Source organism: Syzygium oleosum, unplaced genomic scaffold (genome assembly GCF_021117445.2).
Source record: "Syzygium oleosum isolate NSW1041296 unplaced genomic scaffold, Sole_v2.1 Sole_v2.03, whole genome shotgun sequence".
Taxonomy (NCBI): domain Eukaryota; kingdom Viridiplantae; phylum Streptophyta; class Magnoliopsida; order Myrtales; family Myrtaceae; genus Syzygium; species Syzygium oleosum.
In genome coordinates, this window is record NW_026607487.1 from 8,950,954 (window position 1) to 8,978,867 (window position 27,914).

The 27,914-nt window shown below is 42.1% G+C and overlaps 2 protein-coding genes and 1 pseudogene across 2 annotated transcripts; 2 read left to right on the forward strand and 1 right to left on the reverse strand.

Annotated features, from left to right (window-relative positions):
- Nucleotides 1-6,622: 6,622 nt before the first annotated feature.
- On the reverse strand, nucleotides 6,623-12,337 carry LOC115679251 (nucleolar GTP-binding protein 1-like; annotated as a pseudogene).
- A 3,579-nt stretch (nucleotides 12,338-15,916) lies between these two features.
- LOC115679288 (uncharacterized) lies at nucleotides 15,917-21,206 on the forward strand. Its single transcript, XM_030602889.2, is given in 12 exon segments — nucleotides 15,917-16,178; nucleotides 16,180-16,216; nucleotides 16,219-16,397; nucleotides 16,757-16,831; nucleotides 17,016-17,069; nucleotides 17,249-17,327; nucleotides 17,400-17,524; nucleotides 17,631-17,714; nucleotides 17,864-17,947; nucleotides 18,244-18,395; nucleotides 19,713-19,863; nucleotides 20,503-21,206. Coding segments are annotated over 12 exon segments (1,482 nt in total). The 5' UTR covers nucleotides 15,917-16,013; the 3' UTR covers nucleotides 20,800-21,206.
- A 2,503-nt stretch (nucleotides 21,207-23,709) lies between these two features.
- On the forward strand, nucleotides 23,710-27,469 carry LOC115679294 (aldehyde dehydrogenase family 3 member F1-like). Its single transcript, XM_056309053.1, has 10 exons — nucleotides 23,710-24,000; nucleotides 24,134-24,202; nucleotides 24,427-24,523; nucleotides 24,641-24,847; nucleotides 24,969-25,093; nucleotides 25,203-25,307; nucleotides 25,394-25,566; nucleotides 25,654-25,744; nucleotides 26,637-26,786; nucleotides 27,004-27,469. The coding sequence occupies exons 2-10, from the start codon at nucleotides 24,188-24,190 to the stop codon at nucleotides 27,250-27,252; spliced, it is 1,212 nt and encodes a 403-aa protein (XP_056165028.1). The 5' UTR covers nucleotides 23,710-24,000; nucleotides 24,134-24,187; the 3' UTR covers nucleotides 27,253-27,469.
- Nucleotides 27,470-27,914: the final 445 nt, after the last annotated feature.

The following is a 27,914-nucleotide window of genomic DNA, read 5'->3' on the forward strand; positions in this document are numbered from 1 at the left end:
TGTAACAGCAAAATATATAGCAATAATCAAATTTATTGAAGTAATAGTTGTATTTCACCTCTAACGAACCTATTACCGCACAAAATGTGTCAAATTTCTTGTACCACTGTCTAGGAGCTTGTATCAAGCCATAAGACTTTTATTCAGCTTGCAAACATAATTCGTTTCTAGGAACCTAAAAACTTTCTGATGGTACTATGTAGATATCCTCCTCCAAATTACCATAGAGGAATGCAGTCTTTAGATCTAATTGCTCTAGATGTAAATTATCAACAACAACAATACTCAACACTAGCCTAATAGTAGTCAACTTTACAACTGGAGAGAAAATCTTTGTGTAGTCAATTCATTTCTTTTGCTGAAAACCTATCTCTATTAACATTGCTTTGTACCTCTTGTTGCCATCGGGTTTTTTTTTTTTTTTGACCCGATACACCCACTTGTTCTACAATACCTTCTTCCTATCTGGTAATCGAGTTGATACCCACTCGAGTGAATCCAACTCATTTCACATTGTTAACTCCCACTTAACAGAATCTTTTCATCCACTACTTTCGAAAAATTTTCTGATTTGCCAGTGTCAGACAAAAGCAAATAATGGGCAAAAGAACACTACAAGTGCCATAACTTGTGTACGGCGCTCACTTTGGTGCTATAAGTTTTTTTTGGATCACTTTAGTGCTAAAATTTTTGAAAAACAATCACTTAAGTGCCAACTCCGGTGCCGTACACAATTTTTCGCCGGAAATCCGACGTGGCATTTTTTTTTATTAATTTCTGAAGCTGACGTGGCTCGCCGGAGATTGGCACTTAAGTGATCGTTTTTCAAAAATTTTAGTACTTAAATGATCGTTTTTAAAAAATTTTAGCACTTAAGTGAACGTTTTTCAAAAATTTTAGCACTGAAGTCATCCAAAAAAAACTTATGACACTTAAGTGATCGTTTTTCCTCCGACTTGGCACCAAAGTGATCCGAAAAAAAGTTATGGCACCAAAGCAATCTCCGTATACAAGTTATGGCACTTATAGTGTCCTTTTGCCGCAAATAATGTAATGACAAAGAATACCACTGTATAGATTTAGATGTTCTACTAGATCTTCTTAAAGTGGGATCATGTGTATGTGATTCTTGTTCTGATTTTTTATCAGAATCTACAATAACAGTTTTACGATTTCTAACCAAAACATTCTTGAAAACCCTGAATTCAATCTCTAGTCTCCACCATTTATTTCTTCACACTAGATTCTACTACAGATCTATTCTTGTACAACATGTTTTCATTGAAGGTAAAATCATCAGTTTTTATTATTTTTCTATTGTGTTCATCCTAGAACTGATAGCCAAAATAATCAGAGCCATATCCAATGAAAAAATATTTTTAACCTTTGCATCAAGCTTATTTCTTTTTTCAGAATCTATGTGACAAATGAAACACAACCAAAAACTGTCAGTTGCAATAGATTCACCTTCTTTCCATTCCATTCTTTTTTTTTTGGTAGGTTAAAATCAAGTATAACCGAAGGTCCTTCGTTGATCAGGTATGCTATTGTGTTAATTGGATTTGTCCAAAACGTCTTAGGTAATCCTGCATGCATCCTCATACTTGCATGCTCATTTAGAGTTCTGTTCATTCTCTCAGTAAGTCTGTCTTGCTGCGGACTGTTGGGAACAGTTCTTGTCATCTTGATTCTATTCTCTGCACAAAATCGCTTAAACTCCTTGTTATCATACTCATCACCATTATCAAACCTTAGACATTTAATTTTCAGGCCAGTCTTATTCTCCATTTTAGCTTTCCATCTCTTAAAATTAGTAAACATATCAGATTTATTTTTCGAAAAATAAACCCATACCTTCCTAGTGGAGTCGTCAATGAACGTGACATAGTATCGTGAGCCTCCAAGGAAATGCATAGGGGCTGGCCCTCACACATATGTATGCACCAACTCTAATTTTCCTTTCTTTGGTTCTCTCCCAATCTTCAAAAAATGGACACGTTTCTACTTGCCTAGAACGCAATATTCACAAAAACCAATATCTATGGGCTTCTGGTCATGTAGTTTTCTCTTTGATGCTAATATGTTCATTCTCTTTTTGCTCACGTGTCTAAGCCTACAGTGCCACAATTTGGAATCAGCTTCCGACTCAACAATTGCTACTGTTTCTCAACTGCTCTTAGTCATGTATAGTGTTCTTGACTTTGTTCCCCATTTTACAACCAAAGCACCGTTAACTATTTTCCAAGAGCTATCCCAAAAAATAGTTCTGTATCATGTACTGTCTAATCGACTTATAGAGATCATATTTCTTGTAAGTCCTAAAACATATCTAACATCATACAACTTCCATTGATACCCATTAGTAGTTTTTATGTGAACATCACTCTTTCCCATAATATCCAAAGGTTTATCATCAGCAAGATAAACCTTTCCAAAACTTTTTGATCAACAAAATTGTGCATTAATTCTTTGCAAGAAGTAGAGTGAAACAATGCACATGAGTCTAGAATCTAAGATGTAATCGGACTGGCAATACTCAAATTTAAAGCATCATTGTCAAGCATCTCTTCAAGAATTTCATTCACAGATTTCTCTTCCTCTTGGATTTGATCTTGATATTGAATTTTCCTCTTTGGAGCTCTATAATCTCATCTCAGATGGCCTTTCTTTTCACAACTCCAGCAAATTATTTCACCACAAGGTCTTGATTTGCTTCTCCCTTTAGACTTCGATCTACCACGGTATTGGTTCTGCCCTTGTCGATTGCTTCTCCCTCTACCTTCGGTACTAAGGAAGCACCCGAAAATTCACCTGACTCTCTTCTACGAATATGCTTGCTAAGAATCAAATCTCAAATTTCTTGAAGCTTCAACTTTTTCTGACGAGACAAACTGTGGTAATCATAGTTGCACTCCAACTTTCAGGTAGAGAAGATAACAAAATTAAAGCTTTTACCTCGTCATCGAATTTGAGTTCCACTAAACTCAATCAAGTCGTGATCACGTTGGATTCATTGATATGATCTGTTACAGAAAAACCTTCATTCATCTTCAGATTGAAAAGACGACGTATCAAATATATCTTGTATGATGCAGAAGGCTTCTCGTACATGTTGGACAATGCTCTCATCAAACATGTCGTTGTCTTCTTATTGGCAATGTTGAAGGAAACGTTTTGCGTAAATGTGAGACGAATCACACCTAGAGCTTGCCTATCTAACAATTCCCACTCTCATTGCTTGATCGTATCCGGTTTCTCTCCTAACAATGGATGATGCAAGTTCTTTTGATATAGCAAATCCTTGTCCGTGCCATTGAACCGATCGATCTTCACCTTCCCTTTGTCAATATTCATCGCTCCCACTATTTTGTGAAACTAGGCTCTGATACCAGTTGTTGATAACACGAATCTTTGAAGAAAGAAAAAAAAGAAAAGAAGACACGCGGATTTTTTTACGTGGAAAACCCTTTCAAAATCACAAAGGGAAAAACCACAGTGCCACACTAAACAATCTTTTCACTATTGGTGTTAGTATTAGAGTTACAAGCTTCAAGTTACAACTAAAAAAGATATTGCCCCAATATATAGCGGGAGTTTGGGGCATGCACAATTATGATGGAAATTACATGAATGCCATAAACAGCAATATAAAGCTATATTCTCCGCTTTTACATGAAAATTACATGTATGCCAGTAGCAGGAAAAGTTCGCATCTTTAATATTACTTTCCTTTAGGCAAAAGGACACTACAAGTGCCATAAGTTGTGTACGGAGGGCACTTTGGTGCCATAACTTTTTTTCGGAACACTTTGGTGCCAAGTCGGAGGAAAAGAGATCACTTAAGTGCCAATTTGGCCGGAAATCTGACGTGGCATTTTTTATTAATTTTTTACGCCGACGTGGCTCGCCGGAGGATGAGTCAGCGTATACAGTCAGCATTTTTTATTTTAAATAATTTTTTTTCTTTTTTTTTCCTCTTCTTTCCTTTTTCCTTTCTTTTCTTTTTTTTTTCTTTTCTCCCCTCGCCGGCCGGTTGCCGGTGGCCGGGCCAGCCACTGGCGAAGCCCGGGAAGGGCTGGGCGAGGGCGGCCTTGCCCATGGCCGGCGAGGGGCGGCCTCGCCAGATCTGGGCGAGGCGACCCTCGCCGGCGACAGGCGAGGCCGCCCTTCGCCGGCCATGGGCAAGGCAACCCTCGCCCAGCCCTTCTCGGGCTTCGCCGGTGGTCGGGCCGGCCACCGGCAACCGGCCGGCGAGGGGAGAAAAGAAAAAAAAGAAAAGAAAGGAAAAAGGAAAGAAGAGGAAAAAAATTATTTAAAATAAAAATGCTGACTGTATACGCTGACTCATCCTCCGGCGAGCCACGTCGGCGTCAAAAATTAATAAAAAAAGCCACGTCGGATTTTCGGCCAAATTGGTACTTAAGTGATCTCTTTTCCTCCGATTTGGCACCAAAGTGTTCCGAAAAAAAGTTATGGCACCAAAGTGTCCTCTGTACACAACTTATGGCACTTGTAGTGTCCTTTTGCCCTTTCCTTTACCATACTCCACAAGTCCATCATGCACAAGATTTTCTCCGTTCCCATGCAATTATATATATATATGCATAGATTTAATACAAGAAATATGGAGCTTTCTCATCTACCTCGCTAGTTTGTCATTTATATCGAATTCAGACAATCCCATAACAATAAGTCTATTTCGTAAAATGGTTGTATAGTTCGTTGTTTGCATATGTGAAAGTGAAATCGTTCAAGAGCTGCGTCTTGTTATCATATGATATGTATTAATATATATAATGAATGATCTAGACAATAATTAAAAATTGGTGACATGTGATTTGTTTGTGTTCCTCCTTCATCTTCATATAGCACGCGTTGCACGAGAGCATTTGTTGAGAGTGAAATCGTTCAGGAGCTGCCTCTTGTTTTTATTTAATTTATAATATATATATATATGTTTATTATGGATTGGAACGACCTAAAAAAAGATTGGTAATATATGATTTGTTTTGTTTTCGTCCTTGATTATTTTATAGGACATGTTTCACGCGAGCCACCTTTTCCATGAGACACTGTGCTGTGTGTGTTACAAGCAAGAGAGAGAGAGAGAGAGAGAGGAAGAAAAATTGTGCGATGAATTGATTCCAAAGTAAACCAAAAAAAAATGGACAACTGTAATCCACGGCTGCATTTTCTGTTTACGTGCATTATTTAATCCGCAAGTAACATTATAAGAACCGTTATGAGGAAAAGATGAAAAGAATTGGGCATCGAAATCATTGACTTTTATCGCCATGGCAACCTTCTTTGGAAGCAAAATCCTCACTCGTCAAATTTTCTTTTGCTGACAAGTGACAAACGCACGTCAAAAAACCGACAACCTATTCACTGACACGACGAGATATTCACCGACGTTAAACAACATTTTCTTGGGACAAAATCGCTTCCTATGAAGAGCTGCCGGTTATTTCGATCGCACCCGTTTTTCACCGAGCCTGTTTATCACTCAGGATATCGGCTCGGGAACGACCGGTGGATGTAAGTCTCTCTGTTTAAGAACCCTAATCCTCCGTCGAATAATGATATATGATGAAACGCCGTATTTTATTCACCCTACGTATCGATTTTACTTCGCCATCTCTCTATCTCCCTCTTTCTTGTCGCCCAATGAGTAAAAGGGTTGCACAAAATTCCATGCCAGTGAACAAATTACATCTCGTCATGGTAGTTGAGGTGACGATGGGGACATTTTGACATTACATTGGCAATTTGACAAAAAGCTAGATACAAGGGGTTATATGATTGGTGATTACCACACACGGGTCTCGCTCAGTTCTTGAATGAACAATCCCTAGATAGCATCAAACGACCTTACGCATTATGTTAATCTACTCAATAAACCAGTAGATGGGTCCGGCTACGAGGAAATTTTTTACAATCCTCCTTCAAGATCTGACAAAAGAAACAGGACCATGTGACGGCTGCATCCCAACGCAATTGTGCCACAATTTGTCTTTTGCTCTTTTGCATCATTGCTCGATCTCTCTCTCCCTCCTTTCTTCTCATGGTGATGTTTCTCTCTCCTAAGTTCCCTCCTAAGTTCCCCAAAAAAGCCTCAAAGGGGAGGTGCAAAAAGCTTCCAAAATGCTATAATGTTAGAAGATAAGAAAAGGGGGAAGCAATCAATTGTCGAAGTACGCCTTGTGAGCCCAAAAGACGAAACGCTGTGGATCGAGCAGGATGATGAACTGAGAAGAACATACGTGGCGAGTTGAGGTTTGTTCCAAGTTACGGATTTTTCACGAGAACAACATGGCCAAATGTCTTAATGTTTTGGGTTGACTTCGGAGACTTTCCATGATTGCCGTGGATTTTGGAAACAAGTGCTGCTTTCAAGTCTAGTGGAACATAGAAGCTTCTCTCACTAACGAACTTCCTAGCAAAAGGAAGAAAACAAAAGAGTGAGACTCCATTCACTAGGATTAGCAGAGCCTCATGTCGTTCATTTTTTGTTGAAGGCCTCGATTTGCTTAAACAGCGAGATAAGTCGATCGCTGCACGAATTTTTAACTAAACCATTAAACGAGAACAAGGAGAAACTTCACGATCGATTATTCACGAGTGCTTTTCAACTGGGTTTTTCTTGAATATAAGTTGTGAAAGGCCATGCCATTGCTCACAATTTGGAAGCCTAGCCACCAAAAGAATTGCTCATCTTGGTCATATTTTCATTATTTTGTGTCGAACATGGAAATTACCCTACTCTCGATTGTGTTCTACTGAAACTTGCTCACACAACATGAACAGATTCAGAGGGGCGGTGGAACAAGACACAAGGGAAATCCTGCAAAGCATATTCGCCTTTTCGATTCTTTCTGTGCACTGTTCTCCGTTCCAAGCTTCCCAGTCCTCCTCCTCTTTGCTGGACAACACCCAAAAGTAGACAAATAAATAAATAAAAAACATAAGCAAATAACAACGCCCATCTGTTTTCGGTTGCCTTACAAATAAGCAAACCACAGCATAGTTTTTGGTTGCCTTAGAAAGGAGCGAATCATCTATGGTTTCTGTACTTTTGCCCGAAAATTCAAAAATGTCCCTTTTCTTTTCTTTTTCATTCAAATGGGTCCATCCACTTTTAAAAAAGTGTCGCCAATGATGCAAATCGTAGACGTGGCGTTTTTGACATAGAATAGTTCCCGACGTAGATGTTCTTTTTTCTTTTTTTTTTCAAACCAAACTTGGAAATCTTGCCGATCTGGTTTTTCTTTCTTTTACAAACCAAAGTTGACTTGACTCTCTACAGTCATTTCGCCCCTTCACCTTCTTCCCCTCCTTCTCTATACTCTTCCTTCTCATCTCGACTAACCCAAGTACGGCCTCCGTGGCCACAAAGCCCACTACAAGTTCCTACAGCAATTCATGCTCTAGGTCAAATACAAATTCAGGCCCTTGAGTGAGTATGTGGAGGTGAAGTTACTGACCTTTTTTCCCTCCTTCTCTGTACTCTTGCCTCTCATCAAGACTAAACCCAATTACAGCCTCCGCGGCCACAAGCCCACTAGAAATTCCTTCGACAATTCATGCTCTAGGTAAAACTGCAAATTCAGGCCTTTGAGTGAGTAGGTGGAGGTGAAGTTACAGACCTCCTCCCTCCTCTGTACCCTTGCCTCTCGTCTCGACTTAACCCAATTACAGCCTCCGTGGCCACAAGCCCACTACAAGTTCCTACGACAATCCATGCTCTAGGTAAAACTGCAAATTTAGGTCCTTGAGTGAGTAGGTGGAGGTGAAGTTACAGAGGATTACACCATCACCCACAATTGCAAAGTTAGGTCCTCGAGCCCAGGATTCTTGAACAAGAAACCCCGTCATAATCTTGTGCAGTCATGACCACCACTTGTGGCCACGAGCTCGAGCTCGAGCGGCCATAGTGGCCGCAAGCCAAAGCTCGAGCTCGAGCGGTCATGGCGTCCATGAGCTTGTGATTTGGCATCCATAGCTGCGAGTGGAGCTCGAGCAGCCATGGCTGCCGGAAGCTCAAAGCTTGAGCATCCACGGCCACGAGCTCCAGATGTCCATGGCAGCAAGGCCCAAGCTCTCACAGTCATGGCCACAAGCTCGAAGCTAGAGCGGTGATGGCTGCTGCAAGCGCAAATCAAGAGGCCATGGTTGCCGCAAGTGCAAATTGAGCGGCTATCCCAAGAGCTCTAGATTTGGCCATGAAGGTCGCAAGCTCGAGCTCGAAGAACATGGTCACAAGGAGCTTGGAGCTTGAGCTTGCGGCCATGGCAGTTCCGGGGAAATAGATTTGGCCATGAAGGTCGCGAGCTCAAGCTCGAAGAATATGGTCACTGCGAGCGACAGTGGCAGTTTTGGTGGACAACCTCTCTCTCTCTCTCTCTCTCTCTCTCTCTCTCTCTCTCTCTCACACACACACACACACACACAATTTTGCGCCACATAATAATTTTGAGCGTATCATAACATGACACGTGCATTTCGACGTTCATGTCAGTTAAACAACCGGTAAGAGAAAAAGTATAATCGAAAGGTTAACAGTGACACTTCTTAAAATGTAAAAGGATGCTCTTGAGGAAAAAAAAAAAACAAAGTAGAGGTACAATTTCAATTTTCAGGCAAAAGTCCGTAGACCACCGATGATATAAACCCTTATAATATATCTACATCGCACTAAAAGAGCATCTAATATGCAATAAGCACTTAACCATTTTCATAGACCACCAATGATATTGACCCTTATAAAATATCTACATGAAAACGCACTAAAACAGCGTCTAAAATGGGAATATGCAATAAGCACTTAACCTTTTCAAAAAGCTTCACCACTTTGACTCTTTTGAGAAATGGAAGATTGGAACTCTGAGGGACATCAGAAAGCAAGTGGTTGAATGCCATGGTCAGTGATGACCCTGCATTAGTTTGTAGCTCATTGACCATGGAGACAATGCCTGAAAACTATCCCCAAGTTTCTTGTTCACCAAGACGGGAAAGCATAATAAGTATGATCGGATTCCAATCAGGACAATATTGGACAGGATGAGAAAAAGAAATTGAACTGAAGAGATCCTCAAGAAGAACATAAAAAGTGACGACGATAAATAAAGACCAATCCCCATCTAAGGACTATACAAACCACGGTGGAATCTACGTACCTGTAACTCTTTACCGAGAAACCTGAAGAACCCAGAAGAACTTCCATTCCGACAAAGCAATTGACGACAGACGCCAAGCGCTCCCAAGAGACAAACATGAGAATCTCTCCCTGAAAGATCCATACGGCATTTTGCTGAGAATGCTCCCATCCATTCAAAAAAAATGAAACATCAACGACAGGAAGAACCTGTCTCAAATTGAGCCATTAACCAAAAATAAGGATTGGCATCTCATAAATAACAATTAACAAGAGATCCGCAATAGTGGCCTAATTAAATTAGAAGGTGGATAGGCAAGATGTAGATAACATGAACTGATCTTCAGAAAATGCTTAATGCAGGAAGCTTTACATTTATCTTAGAACTAAAGTCTAAATGTACATCAGTATAAAATACCTGAAATTCTATCATCTTTGGGTCTTCCCTATTGAGTGTTTGCCGGAGAACAAGTGTTTTGGTTTGAGGGAGGGAATAGCTCTGTCTGCCTCTCCCCGACAAGCATCCTTGTTTCTCTTTTTCACATATTTCTTCGCAAGCTTTAAAAAGCTTTTCCCTTTAATTGGAGTCCTTAAGACCCGGTACCGGCATGACTAAATCCAGCATTCTTTCCAATTTCCAGTGGTACATTAAAAAACCTTCACCTGGACCTCGTTCCCAACTTCTTATTGGATTGGTCTAAGTCCACATCCATAGCGTCCCTCCACCATCATCACCCCTCTGGGGCAACCCCTCCCGCTTTGGCCACCTCAGTTGCCAAGCTGGGGTCAAGTCCAAGAATTGATAGCTGCCTGCCCATCCTCTAAGTGTAAACTCACGGTTCTTGTCAAACTTTCTCGATAAAGTTGGCCTAGTCTCTGACCTACTTTTCATGACCCTGTGTTTCTGAATGAGCAAGCTTTTCTTCTTTCTGTTCTCAGCCAACGCTTCTTGCTCTTCCAGGTTCAATTCTTTTCCAATTATCTCGAAATCATCTTCCTCCTCCTCTGCCTGGTGTACCCTTCTCTTTCCAGCTCTTCAAGCTTTAGTAAAATATCAGGATCCAAAAGTCAGCTATGTCATGCCCACGTCTTTGACTCTTCATTAGCCAAAATATGGTTCTTCTTCGAACTAGCAAATACTGGCACCACCGTTATCATTCTCCAAATCCTTTTCAGCTTCCATTCTCGCATTCTCTGCTGCTTTCTGAGCTCTAGCTTCTAATACTGTCTGTGGTATGCAAGGCGGTCTTTCCTTTTGGTCACCTGGCTTTGGTATCACAATGTGAAATCTGTTCAGACAGTCGATCCTTTTGCAAAATCATCTTTATTTTCACTCTCCCAATCTGCATTCTTCACAACAATTACACCATCCTCTGTCAAAGTGCTCTATCTTCAGCAACACTCCCTCTTCATTTGTGGCCTCACCTGCCTGACCCACACTTTCCATAGCTTCAGCTTTCATGTCCAAAACCAACTTCACGTCCTCTTCAGAGATACCCTCCAGGGGTGGCAGATTAGTTTTGTTGCAGACTATTGTCAAGGTTAGATCATAGAGAACAATTTGATGCTGTATAAGGGATCTGCTTGCTGGGCAATATCGTATCCGCAAGACCCCTATTTATTTAAGAAAAACGATACAGCAGCACGTGGATGAGCCAAACAAGTAATAGTGCAGATCTCAATAGTGTTACGATCTTCAAATGGGGATCCAGAATCTCAGGAGTGTCAATGACTTGATACCTAAGATATTTATAATCAATATGACCCCCGAAGGGTTACTTAGTTGTGAAAGTATAAGGTTGCACATCAACATTGGCCCTTGTGATATTCATAAAAGAGATCTTGCCAACATTGGGTACCAACAAATCAGGATAGTCCGTGTATTTGGATCTACTGAAGGCAGCCTAGCCATCCGTTGTCTAATCTGTTCTAGATAAGCCAAACTAAGACTAAGCCGCTTAATCATAGTATACATTCTCCCAAGAGCAGCAACCTTTAGAGACTTGCATCGGTAGAGTGAGTCACCATACTTCAACAGCTAAACATTGCCTTTAGCAACCTTTCTAATACGGTTCCTTGCTGTGTTAATCTGCCCAAGAGCAAGCCTGTAGTGATCCTTGTTGTAAAGCACCTGGAGAAGATCACCATAAAAAGGATAGATATCATTCAGTAGAGAAACTCCTCGATGACACTTAGAGCTTCTCATGAAAATTCTGTTGTGCAAACCGCTGTAGTTGTTTGCTGCTGTGCACGAGAGAGGATGATATCAATGAAATCTTCCCCATCAGGCACCAAAGTAATCTTCTTGAAATTGTATTGCGCTGTCTGCTATAGCCAAGCAATTACTTGGCTTCTGTAAGTGACAAAATAGGACAGAAAAAGTAGCTACCATCGTTCCAAATCTCGGATGTATATAGCACTAACTATATTGCTAAACATTTCATGTCAATCACAAGATGCATATATCTTCGCTGGAAATTGAACTCAAATTTGAACGGCATTATCCACATAAAAAAAGGGCCGATTCCAGCAATTTCAACATGCAGATACAATGCATATGCCCACTCGAGAAATGGCCTCAGAATCATCCAGACCACAGAGAGCAAAATGGATCAAACACAATGAAGCAATTGGTAGTGAACAACTGCAAGGATGCATAGCTTTATCATCACGTAGGAAATTGCCTGATGAAACAGGAGCTCTATGCTAAACAAAAAACCCGATCATGATTGACTTCGGGACCTAAAAAAGAAAAAAGTCGCGCCCCGACACCAACTGAGACAGGAAATGAAACAACGAAAATTAAAGCCATACACAATTAGACTCGTACGTCAACAAACTAACCTAGAATTCTTTTTCTCGAAAAGGAAGCTTTTTTCGAATTAAGTGCGTACTAACATACATTTCCAAATAGGTTCAGATTCTTCAAAAGATGATTTATAACGTTTTAGTTGTTTCCCATGCATATATGTGTTTCCCCACCCGCCCGCCCACAGTTTCAATTGCTCAAATTTACTTGAATGATTCCAACCCATGTCGATTGAACAATATATGTCAACCATGCCAAAATAGGAGTGCAGCTAATCAATACAAGCCCTGAGGAAGCCGCATGCGGAGCCAACGCAGTGCTGGGTTTACTGGACTATGAAACCCACCTTGCACGACCAACCTTGTGGCTTCCATTCTCGCCATACGGATCATTCAAGCGATTCTTGGGTCGTCGCAAAAATTTCCGAGGACTTACTACCGGACACGATCAGCCCTCTAATCCTACGGGATCAAATGGCGACATGCAGAGCTCAATTACGACCATCGAATCACGGCTCAGCCGGAACTTCGCCGGAAATGCGCCGGCGAAGTAAAACTCGTTATGGCCCAGACTAAAAAGCTTGAAACTTCAACAGCAGAACCTCCGAAATCAACGTAACCAAGGCTGGAATTGTCTTACCCGGTGGTCGGAAGTGGAAATTTCCGCCGCGCTTCAAGCCACCCGCCGGCCGCCGCCGCCGCCGCCGCCGCCGCTCTCTCTCTCTCTCTCTCGCTCTCGAGTCCCCCCATTTAGTAGCAATAATCGATATTTATTTACTCATACAAAATTAAGGGAAAAAACCACCAAAAACCCCGCCCTCGCTCGAAAAAAAGAGAAAAAAAGAAAGAAAAAAAGACGAAAATGCCCATGGACTAAATACATTGGGGTAAATGTGTCACAAATAGCATAGTTTGGGATTTTTGGTGTCACAGAAAAAAGTTCGGGGTAAATGTGTCGTAGGTAACAAAGTTTGGGGTTTTTGATGGTTTTTTTCCCAAAATCAAATATAAAAATATTATTTGCTAGACGAATAAATTATTAATTATCTCCACTGCAATCAAGAAAAATAAATACACACGTGTACGAATTTGCCAAAAAATTAAGAATAATTGTGAAAAAAATAAAATAGAGTAATCTGACTTATTTGACCCTTTAAAATTAGACTTTATTTTTGTTGTGAGGATATGATGGTAAAAGAAAAGAAAATTAAATGTGTCTCGAGATAGAGAGCGGGAGAGAGTAGTTGTTGGTTAGTTTTAGCATTAAATTTTAAGTAATTGTAAGATGAAATATTCAAGTTTATGGAATTAAGTAGTAATTATTGCGAAAGTTTAAATTGCAATCTTATCCATTTAATCATATCATATTATCGTAATGTATGCTAACAAATGACACGAGCATTTCGTAAAACTTAAGTATAAAAATTGAGTTAAGTACGGGTTTAGTTCTTTAAGTTTCGACATATGTACGATTTGGCCTTCTAAACTTTATTTTGTTCAATTGAGTCTTTTGATTTCTTGAATTCGAGCAATATGGTCCAAGAATTTTTTCAACCTGTGCAGTCAATTCGATCAATCCCTCTATCTAAATCATCAAAATAATTAATGACCTAGTATTGCTCATGTGCCGAATAATGACACCCTAAGCTGATTTGATGTTAAAAGATTGGATAATCAGTGGCAAAAAAATATTAAAAAAAGAAATCTTAATTTGACAATATTAATTATTGGAGGTAAATAAAGCAATTGATTGCACAATTCAAGAAAATTGTGGATATAATTGTACAGAAGAAAAAAAATAGAGGATTAAGTTGCACAAATTAATAAAGTTAGAAAACTTGATTGTACAAAATAAAATTTTGAAGATTAGATTGCTCAAACGCTGAAACTTAAGATCCATTTATATTTTGGAAAATATTTTCTACGAAGTCATTTTCACAATATTTTTGTTGTTTGGCTACAACCCGAAATGAACTGCAAAAAGTATTTTCCGTTGTTTGGTTTGGAAAGTTTGAATTGATATTCCTCCGTATGATCCTTTTAATAATTTTTATTTTTATTTTCTTTTTACTAAAAATTTGAAATTTGAATTTTTAATTTTTTTTCTTTTCTTTCTTTTTCTTTTTCCCTCTTCTTTGGCCGATCGTCGGCCATAGATGAGCTTGAGCTTGAGCCTCGCTAGATCGGCAAGCTCAAGGCCTCACTGGATGTTGGCGAGGTCAAGCTCTACGACTCACCGACCTTGGGCAAGCTCGACCTCGGGGGATTTGGTGAGGTGGAGCCTTGCCCGAGGCCAGTAAGGCTCGACTCGCCAAAAACTGGCAAGCTCGAGCCTCGTTAGCTTTGGGCAAGCTCGTCCCTTGCCCGTGGCCAGCCATCGATCGAAAAAGAAGGAAAAGAAAATCTATTTTTAAATGTTTTTTTTGTAAGATTGAATATTTCATTAAAAAAGGACTTGAGTCCAAGGATTTGCGCTTGGCTTTTGTGAACTCAGACCTAAGTGCTAGGGATCAAACCCAAGCATGACATTTATGGACCTAGGCTCTCTTGCCAGTAGGGGTGTGCAACCGGACCGAGTTTATTCAAGAACTGGACTAGACCACCCGAAAATAGGTCCGGGAATCGGTCCGGTTCTTGGTTCCAAGTAAAAACCCATCCGAGAACCAAACCGGTTTTATAATCGATTTTAAGCTAATGTAAAAATAAACCCTAGCATCACTTTAGACTAGAGTCGCGAGCACCTCCTCTGTCTCTCTCTTCACGAGTCACCTTCTCATTCGCCACATGGCTGTAGGAACGCAACCCAGTTGGTCGCCGGCGCCTTTTTGGTCAAATCTGTGTAGGGACCTGCGGCCAACCCCTTTTCGTGCCCTCTTTCAGGCTCGTTGGACTGGACTTCGTCGTCGTCTAGTTCGTGCGAGTCCCGGCCCCTCCGTCTGTGTGTTGGTGTTTTGGGTTGTTTGTGAGTCTCGGCACAAGTCGAAGCCTCAAATCAGCTTGGTTTTTCTCTCTTAGTTGGCACACCCCATCTGTTCGTCGAAATGCCTGAACTAGTTTTGTCCTCGTGTTCTTCATTTTTGGCCAAATCTAAGTGCCCGCGTGTTGTTTTGTTCCTTTGATGAATTATGTCATTGCTCGTGTTCTCGTTTTATCTCGTCTCCGCCTATTCCGTGTTGTGTGCGTGGTGGCCCTCGGTTAGTGTCTATTGTGGTGGTAGGTGGTGGCGTTCTTGAGTGTAGATGCTGTGCGAACAGATGAAACTTGAAAAGGAACCAAAAAAAAAATAAATAGGTTCTCGGATAGACCCTGGAACCGGACCGGAAAAACAGGATAAGTTTCAAAATAGGGTCTATAAGAAAATAGGATAGATTTCAAGTTCTAAAAATTAGGAACCGATTATGACAGGGTAAGTTCCGAGTTTTAGGTCTGGACCCTACCTACCCTAGATCACTCCTACTCGCCAAGACATCGAGCACATGCCCCAAGGCTTCGGGCCCAACCTCGATAGACTCGAGAGTGGGAGTTGAGGCACCGGGGTCCCAGGCTTGGCCTCGATGGACCTTGGCCTAGGCATTGTAGACTTGGTCCTGAACACCAGGACGTGAGAACTAGTGTTCGAGTTTTCCTGCCCAAAGTAGAGTTTCGGATCAAAGCGCCAATACCTAGTCATATTTTGAAAAAAAAATTCGATTTTTCAAATAGATTAACTACGAAAACATTTTCCGGCTCATTTTTCTAAGCAGCTAAATATTTTCCGTGAAATAATTTTTCGAAAAGTATATTCTCTTATCATGAAGTTTTCCGAAACAAATGCACCCGAAATTTTCAGAAACTTTTCTATCTTGCAAATAGTTAGATGAGATATAAATTCGAGTAATATTAGTTTTGACGAGAAAAGAAAATTATAAAAATTCGCCTTTCGAGTGTGGGGAAAAAAAATAAAAAATAAAAACAAAGGCTTTATCCTTCTTTTTCCTCCTCCTCCTTCTGGTCTGCTGCAGAAACCCAAAACCCCAGCAAAACCGCCCTCCTCGCATCTCCCGCTACAACAATGGCGACGATGCTGCGACTGATCTCGAGACCATTGATCCTCCCCTCCCTCCTCTTCCCCGGAGCGTTTCCGTCCTCCATTTTCGCCGCCCTCAGCAGACCCTGCTTCCTCTCCTCCTCCTCCTCCTCCTCCTCCTCCGTCTCCAGGGCTGCCTTCCTCAAGCCCCTCGCCGCCGCCTCTCTCTCCGGCGCCACCGGGCTCTCCGATCCCCCGGGACCCGCCTCCCGCGGCGACCTGGACCCCTACCTCTCCTGCTCCGCGCCGGGCAGGCGGCTCAGGATCGCCGTCCTCCTCAGCGGCGGCGTCGACAGCAGCGTCGCCCTCCGCCTGCTCCGCGCCGCCGGTCACTCCTGCACCGCCTTCTACCTCAAAATCTGGTTCCAAGTAAGCCCTTTCTTTTCCCTGAAGTGACAGAGGCTATAGGCTTGGAACAATTTTTCCGTTTTTTTTTTTGGCTATTTTTTCTGTTGATCGTGAAGTAGAAGAAGTGGAAGCAATGCAGAAGTTGGCACTCCTGACATTCGGATACTCGAAAGTGGAAGTGATCTTTCCAAGAATCACTGAAGACGGAAGTTGGAGGCCCATGTACTATAAATTAGCGATTTGCGTTGCAATTGTAGATAAACGCATTTAATTTATACAAGTCACTAGCTGCTGCGTATAAGTACGCATTCTCCGAATATCGGGTGTGGTCATTGTGATTGTAGAAGACAAGAGCTTCTTTTGATTCTTGATTTATGTAGGAAGATTTCGAGAACTTTTGGTCGGAGTGCCCTTGGGAAGAAGACTTGAAGTATGCTCAAGCTGTTTGTGAGCAGGTCAGCATTGTATTGGACTAATTCCACTCACTCCATGTACCCGTCTCTTTCCTTGTTAATATTCTTGAATTTCGGCATATTCATCAATACATGTTTTTTCCACGGGTAGTAAGCTTGGCATTCAATACTTTTCTCGTTACTATGAAATGACATTGTAACTAGTTCAATCTACGGCTTTTGGCAGGTTAATGTGCCTTTAGAAGTTGTCCATTTGACAGATGAGTATTGGAAAAATGTGGTATGTATCATCTAGCCATGGCATACCCTTTTATGGCTCTGTTTTATAAACCCTTTTTCTTTTTTCGAGGATTGCTTTTTCCGTTTTAACGTTCGTTGTTTTCTTTGCTAGTTTTGTTTGGCCTGCCTGTTCTTGGCATGACTTAATGAAGTCATTGCAGCTGTTTGCTCATGGTTCAGGTGTCTTACATAATTGAGGAGTACCGCAGTGGTCGAACTCCTAATCCTGACGTCCTTTGTAACACAAGGATAAAGTTTGGTAAGTAGTTGAGCTCTAGCTAAGTCTGAATAGTTTGAGGATTTTGGAATCAAATGTGGTTCCTTGTTTTAGGTGCCTTCATGGATGCCATTAGCAGTATGGAGTTTGACTTCATTGCTTCTGGCCACTATGCAAAAGTTGTCCACTCTTCAAATCATATAGATAATGCTTCTGAGTTGAATTTGTCAGAGGACATGGTATGTATTTAACATCCTACATTAATATTCTGCAGTTCAGGTTAATTGTGGAAGTCTGTTTTGGTCAAACCATGCATTTATGATATCTTTAATCTTGTTTCTTTAGGTGAAGGATCAGACATACTTCCTTTCGCATCTCTCACAGGCCCAACTGAAGCGACTAATTTTCCCTCTTGGTTGTATTTCAAAAGTAAGCTGTGTTAGTTTCATATCTTTCAAGAAATTTTCCTCTTGATAGTGTGATTCGCAGAAGTTCTTGGCCGTGATAAAGTAGATTTTACAGTTCTAAGGACTTTTGTTACTTCTGTAGTGCTTGGTCTGACTCTAGTAACCCTGCAGGATGAAGTTCGAAAACTTGCTACCAGATTTGATTTGCCTAACAAAGATAGAAAGGATTCACAAGGGATATGCTTTCTTGGGAAGGTGTGTATAAGTAGCCTCGTTGGTATTCAGTCTTATCTAGAAACTTGAAGCACCTTCTTGTGATTTCAAGCAGAGAAATTCTTCTAACTCTAAGATGAAAAATTTGACCGAAACTCCTTAACTATCATTTCGTAAAATTATTTTGTTTGATTCCAATGTAAACGCAAGCGATTGCAGAAACAGATCGGTTTTGAGCTATCAAATTGCCAGGACTCTTTTCTGATCTTAATTTTTCATAGTAGCTAATGTCCTTTTAGGCTCGTTGCTGTATTAACTCTTTCTCTGTTCTCATGCAGATAAAATTCAGTGAGTTTGTTGCCAGACATATTGGGGAGATGGAGGGTGTCATATTAGAAGCTGAGACTGGGGATTTCCTTGGGAACCATCGTGGCTTTTGGTTCTACACAATTGGTCAACGGCAAGGACTACGTCTTCCTGGAGGACCTTGGTATGTCTACTTAATTGGACACTAAGGTTCCGTTTGTTTCGCGGAATTTCCGGTGTTCGGGGGTCGGAGGGTCGGAAAATGAGTGGTCAAGGAAAATGTTTTCCGGTCAATGGAAAAGTGCCTTTGAAAACTGAGGAAAATGACTTTCTTTCCTGAAGGAAAGGAAATCATTTTCCAATCTTCCCGTCCTCTCCTCTTCCCATCGTTCCCATCGTCCTCTCCTCTTCCCATCGCCGGATCTCCAGAGCCGCTCCTCCTCCGCTGCTGCCTCACGCTTCGTCTGCTCCTCCCCCATTGCTGCCTTGCGCGTCCTCCTGTCCCTCGTCTCGTCCCATGGCTGGCGAGCTCGAGCGAGGCCGAGCCTAGCCTAGCCTCGCCTCGCTAGATCTGGCAATGCTCGAGACCGGCGAGGCGAGGCGAGGCCTCACTTGCCTGAGGCCGGCGCCCGAGGCCGGTCGCCTCCCACAGCGAGCCTTGCCGGCCTTGGGCGAGCGAGGCCTTGCCTCGCCAGATCCGGCGAAGCTCGGCCGAGCTCGAGGCCGAGCCTTGCCAGATCTGGCGAGGTGAGGCTCGGCCTTGCTATCCCGAGGCCGGTCGCCGGCCTTGGGTGAGCTTGGCCTTGCCTTGCCTCGCCTTGCCAGATCTGGCGATGCTCGGCCGAGCTCGAGACCGGCAAGGCTCGGCCGAGCCTTGCTAGATCTGGCAAGGCGAGGCTCGGCCTCGCTTGCTCGAGGCCGGTCGCCGGCCTTGGGTGAGCACGGCCGAGCCTCGCCTGTGGCTGTTCGCCGGCCGTCGCCGTGGCTGGCGATTGGCAGAGGAAGAAAGAAAGGGAAATAAAAAAGAGAAAAAAAGAAAATAAAAGTAATATTAAAATACAAAATAAAAAATTATTAAAAATAATGCATGAAGGAAAATATTTTCCATACCGAACAGCAGAAAATATTTTCCGAGACTTTTTCAGATTTCAGCCGAATATCGAAAAATTGTGTTATTTTCCAGGAAATGGCTTCCTGGAAAACGTTTTCCGGAAATGTAACATTTTTCGCGAAACGAACGGAGCCTAAGTGCATGTATTTTAGATGAAGTCCGTCTCAACATCTGTCAATGAGTGTGTTTGCTACTCCCTGCTCAGGAATCTGGGGCCTTGAGTATCTTTTCAACATAAATTCTTTAATCCATATCATTTCACCGTTTTGAGCTCAATTGGCCTAACCAGAGATGCTGCCTCGCATGGCCTCTCTAACATCTTTTGAAGTATGAAGCTTCTTTCTGCTTTCTGCTTTCTGAATTCGTCATATATGTCTATGATTTTCACAGGTATGTTGTGGAAAAGGACACTAAGTACAACGTTGTTTTTGTGTCCCGAAATTACTTCTCAGTTGATAAAAGGAGGCGCCTTTTTCGTGTTGGCTCTCTTAAATGGCTTACTGGGGCACCTCCAACTGAGATCAGTCAGCTCCGATGCAAGGTAAACGATTCAACTCTTCACATCTTGGTTATGTGTAGTAGCAGAACCTTCGTAGGTGGATCTGTTGGAAAATTAGTTGGAAAATGAGCAATATGATCCCATCAGCATTGAATGAGGTCTAATCGGTATTAGCAATATGATTCCATCAGCATTTAATGAGGTCTAATTAGTACAATGATCCCAGTCACGTGGATCTGTCTAACAGATAACAAATGATGTCTCACGGTTCTCCTCCATATTTTCCGAGGCATGGACATGAAATATTTACTGTCGGCCTTTCTTCTAAGCTAAAATTGAACAATAGTTCAACAATTATGCTCAAGGTGTTTACTCATTCTAATTCCCCACCAAAACTGAAAATTTATTTAACTGTTGAAAAAATTGTATAGGTATTCGACATGATTTCCAATGACCTTAAATGACAAAACTTATATGGTTTTAAAAATATAAGGCGTGTAATGAATAGGAATTATATCTCAAAACACTACAATTATAGGCTGAAAATCGAAAGTAGTCACCCCAGACACACCCTCAGTTTGGCAGCTCCACTGATCAGTCTGTCCAATGAATCTTTTTTGGGCATTTACTGTGTATTTACAATTTTCCCAGTGTTTTTCACTTTGCTTTTGCTATTAATAGGTGAGACACGGTCCTGGTTTCTACAACTGTAGTTTGTCTCTAGAATTGGGTGAGAATGGCCAGGAAGATGTCGCGTTGGTTCAGTTGCCCGAAGATGATCAAGGCCTGGCAGCAGGGCAATTCGCAGCCTTTTACCAAGACAGAACATGCATTGGTTCAGGTGTTATTTTAGAATCTTGGAACGACCAGGGCTTTCCTGTCTGCCAGAAGGCTCTTGAGATCGCTAGAATGGAGGATAAGTCGAAACTTGGAACACCGGTCAAGATTAAGGTAAAACCAGAGGGCACTGTCGGCTAGTTTGATTGCAAAAAATTCAATTTTCAGTTGAGGAGAAGTTCAATTTGAAGATCAATGCCCTGTGGCGCGACGCCCTTGCCATGCTGATTTGGCTGGAAAAACGAAGTTGAAATTTGCTTAAGACCAGCTGTAAGACCAGAGGATGGCGGAGGTTAGCTAATTCTGGCTAGTGGATGGTGGAGAATTCACAAGATACCGCCTGTCATATATTGTATGCTAGCGAAAAGATCATTTGGGGTTGAAAGGTGATGAATTATCCGATACGCTAAGTTCACGTTATATTTTTCCCGAAGGCTTTCTTTTGGGCGTATTTCAAACCGAAAGCTAGCAAGAGGTGCTTGATTGTGTAAACTACTCTGCAATTATGAGGTTTGTTGCCTCCATCAAAGGAGCTTCTCTCTGCTGTACCTTCCTCTTCTCCTTGGCCTATAGTTCTCTCCTATGTGTGCACTGAACTTTACTTTCGAGGTTGCCGCTTACATGGGGGAAACTACTCAGAAAAGATTTTTCATGAGCAGTTTCGTTAGACAGAAAGTGGACTTAACAATAATTCTTGGACATATAATCAATGAATAAACAACAAACTATCATCTGACCAAAAAAAAAAAAAAAAAAACAACAAACTATCTCATGTTTTGTTTGAAATTTGTTGGAATAATTGTCCAAAAAGTTCTAAACCTATTGTACGGTAGTCAATTTAGTCTTAAATATTTCAATTGTGCCTATTTAATTTTAAACTTTTTTGCGATTTGTTAATTTAGTCTTAAACCTTTGAAGTTTTATCAATTTAGTCTTAAATCTATTATTTGGATAATTGGCTGGAAGGATTATATTGGTAAATCGTCAAAAGATGTATGACTAAATTGACACAATTGAAATGTATAGGACTAATTGGCAAATTGTCAAAACGTTTGGCTTAATCGATAGGTTTAGGATTGAATTGGCCGCCGTACAATAAATGTAGTACTTTTTGGACAATTTTGTCGAAATTCGTTCGTCATGTCTTCTCTTTAATGAACGTTTCTCATTTAATTTCGACAAATGCTTAACGATTTCGCAAATGACTTTATTAGATAAGTTTTACGGGATTAATCATAAGATATCATAATCCTTTGCTTTCATGGTTCTTTTCTAAGTTAGATCTTTCAATTAACACTCACATAAGAATGGGCATTCGTTAGCTTTTCATTGTTTTTTGAAGTGATTCTCATTATGGGTCGTACTCGCATAGTTGGAGGATGTGGGGGCTTCCTGTAATAAATCCAGCGAGACAACTGCAAATCCAGGAACGCCGGGCTCCGTGTGCTGATCGATTCCTTCCGCGCCGAATCATTTGAGATCTTGTCGGCAACGCCACCTGATTCAATGCCCTCACTCTTTATACAGATTGTCTACATAGCTTTTAGTCTGAAAATGATTGAAACCAAAGGGCGAACTTCTTGATCGGTCTTCTGGGAAATTCTGCCGTGACATCAGCATGGCTGTGATTTTCTTTGACGAAAAGCCGCTCGCACCATGCAAAAAAGGATTGCACCGGCGCAATCTTTTACTCCACAGAACCAAGTCAATCGGGGTGCTTCGGAAAGGTAAAATGACACGTATGATTTATGAACTTTGTGGTCCATGAACTTTTAATTTGTTCAATGTGGTCCTAAATTTTAATGTGAATGACGTCCTCGAACTTTTAAATTGGCAATGTGTTCGACGTATAAATTCAATTTAGTCTCAGTATGCTGTTTGGTTCGGCATTTCAATGCTCATTTGGAGAATGTAAATACCTTTAGGTGAAAGTCGTTTGGGAAATACAAATGACGTTTGGTAAAAATCATTTGAAAGCCATTTGAGAAAATGCAATTGTGTTTGGTTATTTTTTACAAATGAGCTTCGAGAGGGTTTTTTTTCAAAAAAGATACTCTTTGGATTGAGTCTCTAGAGGGCTACGATGCAAGCAGAGCAAGATCCGGCCGTGCTGGCTGACCTTAAGCGGCTGTCGCTGAGATCGCGCGACCCGGGCGGCGTCGCCGGAGTCGCAGCGACCCAGGCGCCGCCGCTGGCAGCATTGACAATGGCCGCCTGGGTCGCTTCGACCTCGAGCGACACGAGGTCGGGCGACCCAGACCGTCGCTGAGATCGCCGCTGCCCGGCGACCGCCGCGTCGCGGGACCTTAGGCGTCGCCTAAGGTCGAGCGGCCGGCGACTCCGAGGTCGGCGACCTCGAGGCGCGTCGCGGTGTCGCGCGACCCAGGGCGGTGGTCCAGGGGTCGGGCTAGCCCTGGCGGCGGTTGCGGAGCTGCTGCGGGGAAGATGAACGGTTCAATGAATAGTACCAGTTGCATTTCGAAAATGAGCATTCCCAATGGACCTTTCAAGGTGCTTTGGCCAAATGAGCATTGGAAATGTAATTGCATCTCCCAAAGTGAGTAAAAAAAAAAAACGCCAATTTGATTTGGCCAGGACTTAGAGGCCAAATGAGCATTGGGAATCTTGAACCAAACGGGGCCTATATGGTGTTTAATAGTGGAATGACAACATTGAACATTTTTTTATATAATTCATGGACTAAATTGAATATGTACCAACAGTTCAGGGATCACGTTGAATAAATCAAAAGTGCAGGGATCACATTAAACAAATTAAAAGTTTATGAATCATACTACACATCGAGCCAAAGTTTATGGACCATTTATATCTTCATCCTTTTCAAAAACGATCCCAGTAGCCTTCCTGGTAAACAGACAAGAAGGACACGATGTAGGTATTCCTTTTACTGGAGATACGTGGTCTCATAGGAAAAGTTACCAAGTTTGCTCAAGCCCTCCGGGGACCACAATTGTGACTTGGATCATGTGAGAGGGCGCATTGCAAACAGACTAAGGTGCTTTAAATGACATCTAAGCAACCCACCAAGAAATAAATAAGAGGTCAGTTGATCACTTAATGTGAAAAGCCTAGAAGCACCCAGAAGAGCAGAGCAAAATGTTGGGTCATCACCTTCCTGCAGCCATGGAGACAGGGGGAGAGTTGGAAGTTCATCTGGAGGGCATGAGAGAGTACTACAGGGATGGCAACACAAGAGAAGCATCTTGGAGGAAGTCGCAGCTCTGAGGGTTGCGTCGGCTTCTTGAAGAAAGAGAAGCCGAAATATACGCAGCCCTTGAATATGACTTGGGGAAGCATCCTGCCGAGGCTTATCGGGATGAGGTAGCTTCTGGAATTCAAAATTTCTGCTTCTTTTTAGGAAATAGCCAGCGACATGCCTGGAATGAGACTTATTGCTGACCCTTGTGTTTTCTTGCTGTAGTTTAATTTTTTTTTTTTGCTTGAGCTTGCGCAGATCGGGAGCTTGGTAAAGTCTGTGAACTATGCAATTGGTTGTTTGAAAGGGTGGATGTCAACCAAAAAGGTGAACGAGGACTGATTGATACTTCAATATGTCCTGTTTATCCCGTGCCGGGAAAATTTCACTGTTTCTTTGACATCTTTCTTGGACCGCAAGATTCCCATCGCGTTGCGGGGTTTGTGAAACATTATGTGTCCTTACTGACATCTTAAAGCTATGATCTCTTCTTAATGCCCTGTAGACATCTATTATGAGAAGATTTTAAGGTGAGCTCCTCGACTTTGTAGGCTAAACTGCCGCTAGCTGCTGTACTAACGACTGCAGAGATAATTCCCGAACCTCTCGGCCTCGTCCTGATCATCTCATCTTGGAATTTTCCATTTGGTAAGCGAAATTGTTTGCCTAGGAAATCAAATTTAGTTCCATCATCTGTATTTGTATAAAGCTTCCGTCTTATCTACTTAAGGTGGCGATTGTCATGGCTGGGTTGTATATAAACAGGACGCTCCCTGGAACCACTGATAGGAGCACTGGCTGCCGGAAATGTGGTGGTCCTAAAACCTTCAGAGTTGGCTCCTAGATGCTCTTCTCTCCTGGCCAATGCATTGCCGGCTTATCTGGACTCTAAGGCCGTCAAGGTTATCGAAGGTGGTCCTGCCTTTAGTGAACAACTGGTACAGCAAAAGTGGAATAAAATACTCTTCACAGGTAAAAACATCACTCACGGTGCTCTCCTTTCAAGTTGTTCCTGATGTACAAGATCAAACCTTATCAACGGGCTGTTTCGATTGCGAAGCTTTCATTCTCTCAATGTTTCGCGAAAGTATAGGAAGTGCGCGAGTAGGTCGCATGGTGATGGCTGCAGCAGCGAATCATCTGACACCCGTGACTCTCGAGTTGGGGGGAAAGTGTCCTGCCGTACTGGATTCTCTTTCGAGCTCATGGAACAGAGAGGTAAAAAAAGGATTGTCACATTAGAACTCCATCCAAAGTGAGCAACTTGCTCAATTTCTAGATATAAAACTCACTTCACAAGATGTAATATTTGCTCTTACATGTTAAGGTGGCCGTTCAACGAATTCTCGGGGCGAAATTTAGTGCCTGTGCTGGCCAAGCTTGCATAGCCGTTGATTATGTCCTAGTGGAGACGAAATTTAGCTCCATTTTGGTACGATGACAACCAAATAGTATGTCGTTTTAATCATTTTCCTATCTGTTTTAGCATCATGCTTATAATTTTGCTTCTTTGTTCAGCTGGAACTAATGAAAGTCTGGATCGGCAAGATGTTTGGAGAGAATCCAAGAGAATCGCGTAGTATGGCAAGAATCGTGAATAAACACCACTTCTTGAGACTAAAATCTCTTCTAGAAGACCCCAATGTCAAAGCTTCTATAGTCCACGGAGGTTCAACGGACGAAAACAGCTTGTATGTCGTCCATATAGTCTCATTTGAAAGAGCCTAAGAATGTTGCGCTCTAGTAGTCAATCATTCCCTCGCTTTTGTTTCGCGCAGGTTTATTGAGCCAACCATCTTGCTTGATCCCCCGCTTGAATCGGATATCATGCAAGATGAGATTTTCGGCCCCTTACTCCCGATCATTACAGTAAGAATATTCTCTTTGAGATGTATACTTCCATAATTCTCCTTTGTCCCTAGACATTGTCCTTCTAGGCCCCGTTTGGTTCAGCTTTGGGAATGGGCTTTCGGCCTCGAAAGCCCCTTCCCAAAATGCCGAACTGTTTGGTTCAACATTCGGCCTAGCATTGGCCAAATGCTAGCATTTGAAATGTTGAACCCAAATTTTTTGTCCTCAAACTACCATCACTTATTTTGGCTTATTTTGATTTTGCCTCTCTTGATACTGTTTATCTTCTTCGTGAGGTGGCCGGCGAGGGCGGCTGACACCGGATTGTGTCGGCGAGGTCGCATGACCCAGGCGACGGCCGCCTGAGGTTGCGCGGCCGCCTAGGTGCCGCCGCCTTGGGTCGTGCGAGGTTTTCTACCGCCTGGGTCGCGCGACTCAGGCGGCCGGCGTCTAGGTCGCGCGACCCTCGCCGACGGTCGCTTGGCCTCGGGCGACGACTGCTGGCGACAGATCTAGCTCGCCGGTGGTTGTCCGACCTCGGGCGACAGCCGGCGGCGGCAGATCTAGCTCGCCAGCGGCCGTAGGCCCTAGTCAGCGACAGTAGGCCTTCGTCGGCTTCAGCGAAGGGTAGGATGGGTTTTTTTTAATAAAAAAGATAATTCCCAAAGCCCTTTTGCAAAATTTTTTTTATCAAACACTACTTGGACCAAAGTAGCTTTACAAATGATTTTTTACTAAACGCCACTTGCATTTTCCCAAGGGACTTTAACTTAAAGGTATTTACATTCCTCCAAGTAGTATTTCCAAAGTTGAACCAAACGGGTCTTAAATGATATTCGGAAATCTTCAGTTAGTAGTGACTTTGCTTCTCATAGATTAAGTTGCAGTCAACTACTCCGTGTCTTGACAGTTGAAGAAGATTGAGGACAGCATCAACTTCATAAATTCAAGGCCAAAACCTCTCGCGATTTATGTCTTCACTCAAAACGACTCACTCTGGAAAAGCATGGTAGCGGAAACATCATCGGGAAGCGTGACATTCAATGATGCAATGATTCAAGTAATGCCATTGTTCGTTAACTTCATGATCCATTGACTGTGCAAAAAGATAGATGGTTTTTTGATGAGAAATAACTGCCACAAACCACAGTAAAAATTATTGAAAAGAATTCTCTTATGCAGCATATCGCACTTGCTTTGTGAATGGTAACCAATGATTCTTACCGTTTTCTTTAATCTTATTTTCTCGAATGGCCCAATCCACGTCGAATCTGCAGTACTTGGCCGATACGCTACCTTTTGGAGGTATTGGCGAGAGTGGCATGGGCAATTACCACGGGAAGTTCTCATTTGATACATTCAGCCACAACAAGGCAGTGGTGAGAAGAAGCTTTCTTGTTGACTTCTGGTTCAGATTCCCTCCTTGGAATGACCACAAACTGCAGCTATTTTGGTCGTTTTATGCTTTCGATTACCTCGGAGTGCTCCTCACCGTACTCGGATTGAAGAAATCCAAACAAGCTTGAGCAGAGTCTAAGGTTCTTCAGTTCACATGGGCTCATTATTACTTGAATACATCCCGGGTGCCTAGTCACTTTTATTGAAAGAATGTAAAGAGCTTGTGTGCTTTGTAGGAGATGCATAGTCTGAAAGACTAGCACTATTTCAAGCCTGTATTTTCCTTGCCATTCAGTCTTATGTATTGTTTGATTGGTTAATTTGGAGATGCATCCTTTTACCTCACATTTTTTGCTTTTCCTCGTCTAATGGAGATGTGACTTGGTCCGGTCCAAGGAGTAATTATTCACGACACATTATCCTGTTAGCAAGAAATCGTTGATCATGACAAGAAAATTCCTATTATAAGAATCCCGCCTCAAGGATGTGAGGTTCAACGGAAGCCTGACCCCTTGATGAGAAACAGAATTTGCTGAGCGCTTCTGCTTCACGACCTCCTGCTTTAAAAATCAATGACTAGCTGAAAAATGTGGACTCAAGAATGCGGGAACAAAAGGAGACCGAGGAATTTCTTTACATAATCATCCTTCACCTGCTTGAGGAAGCAGAGTGCAGCTATGGATAGTATTTTCCTAGCAAAAGGAAATAAGTGAAACATCGCATTGTAGTCCATATGCTTCTCCGAGTTGGCCAGGAATAGAGCTCCTCTGCTAATGAGAGACAAGAACCT

Bases quoted from the DNA above. Each gene is read 5' to 3' on its own strand.
- LOC115679294 (XM_056309053.1), top strand. The intron at 24,848-24,968 runs GTAAAAACATCA...GCGAAAGTATAG, and splicing joins GAATAAAATACTCTTCACAG to GAAGTGCGCGAGTAGGTCGC. The intron at 25,567-25,653 runs GTATGTCGTCCA...TGTTTCGCGCAG, and splicing joins TCAACGGACGAAAACAGCTT to GTTTATTGAGCCAACCATCT.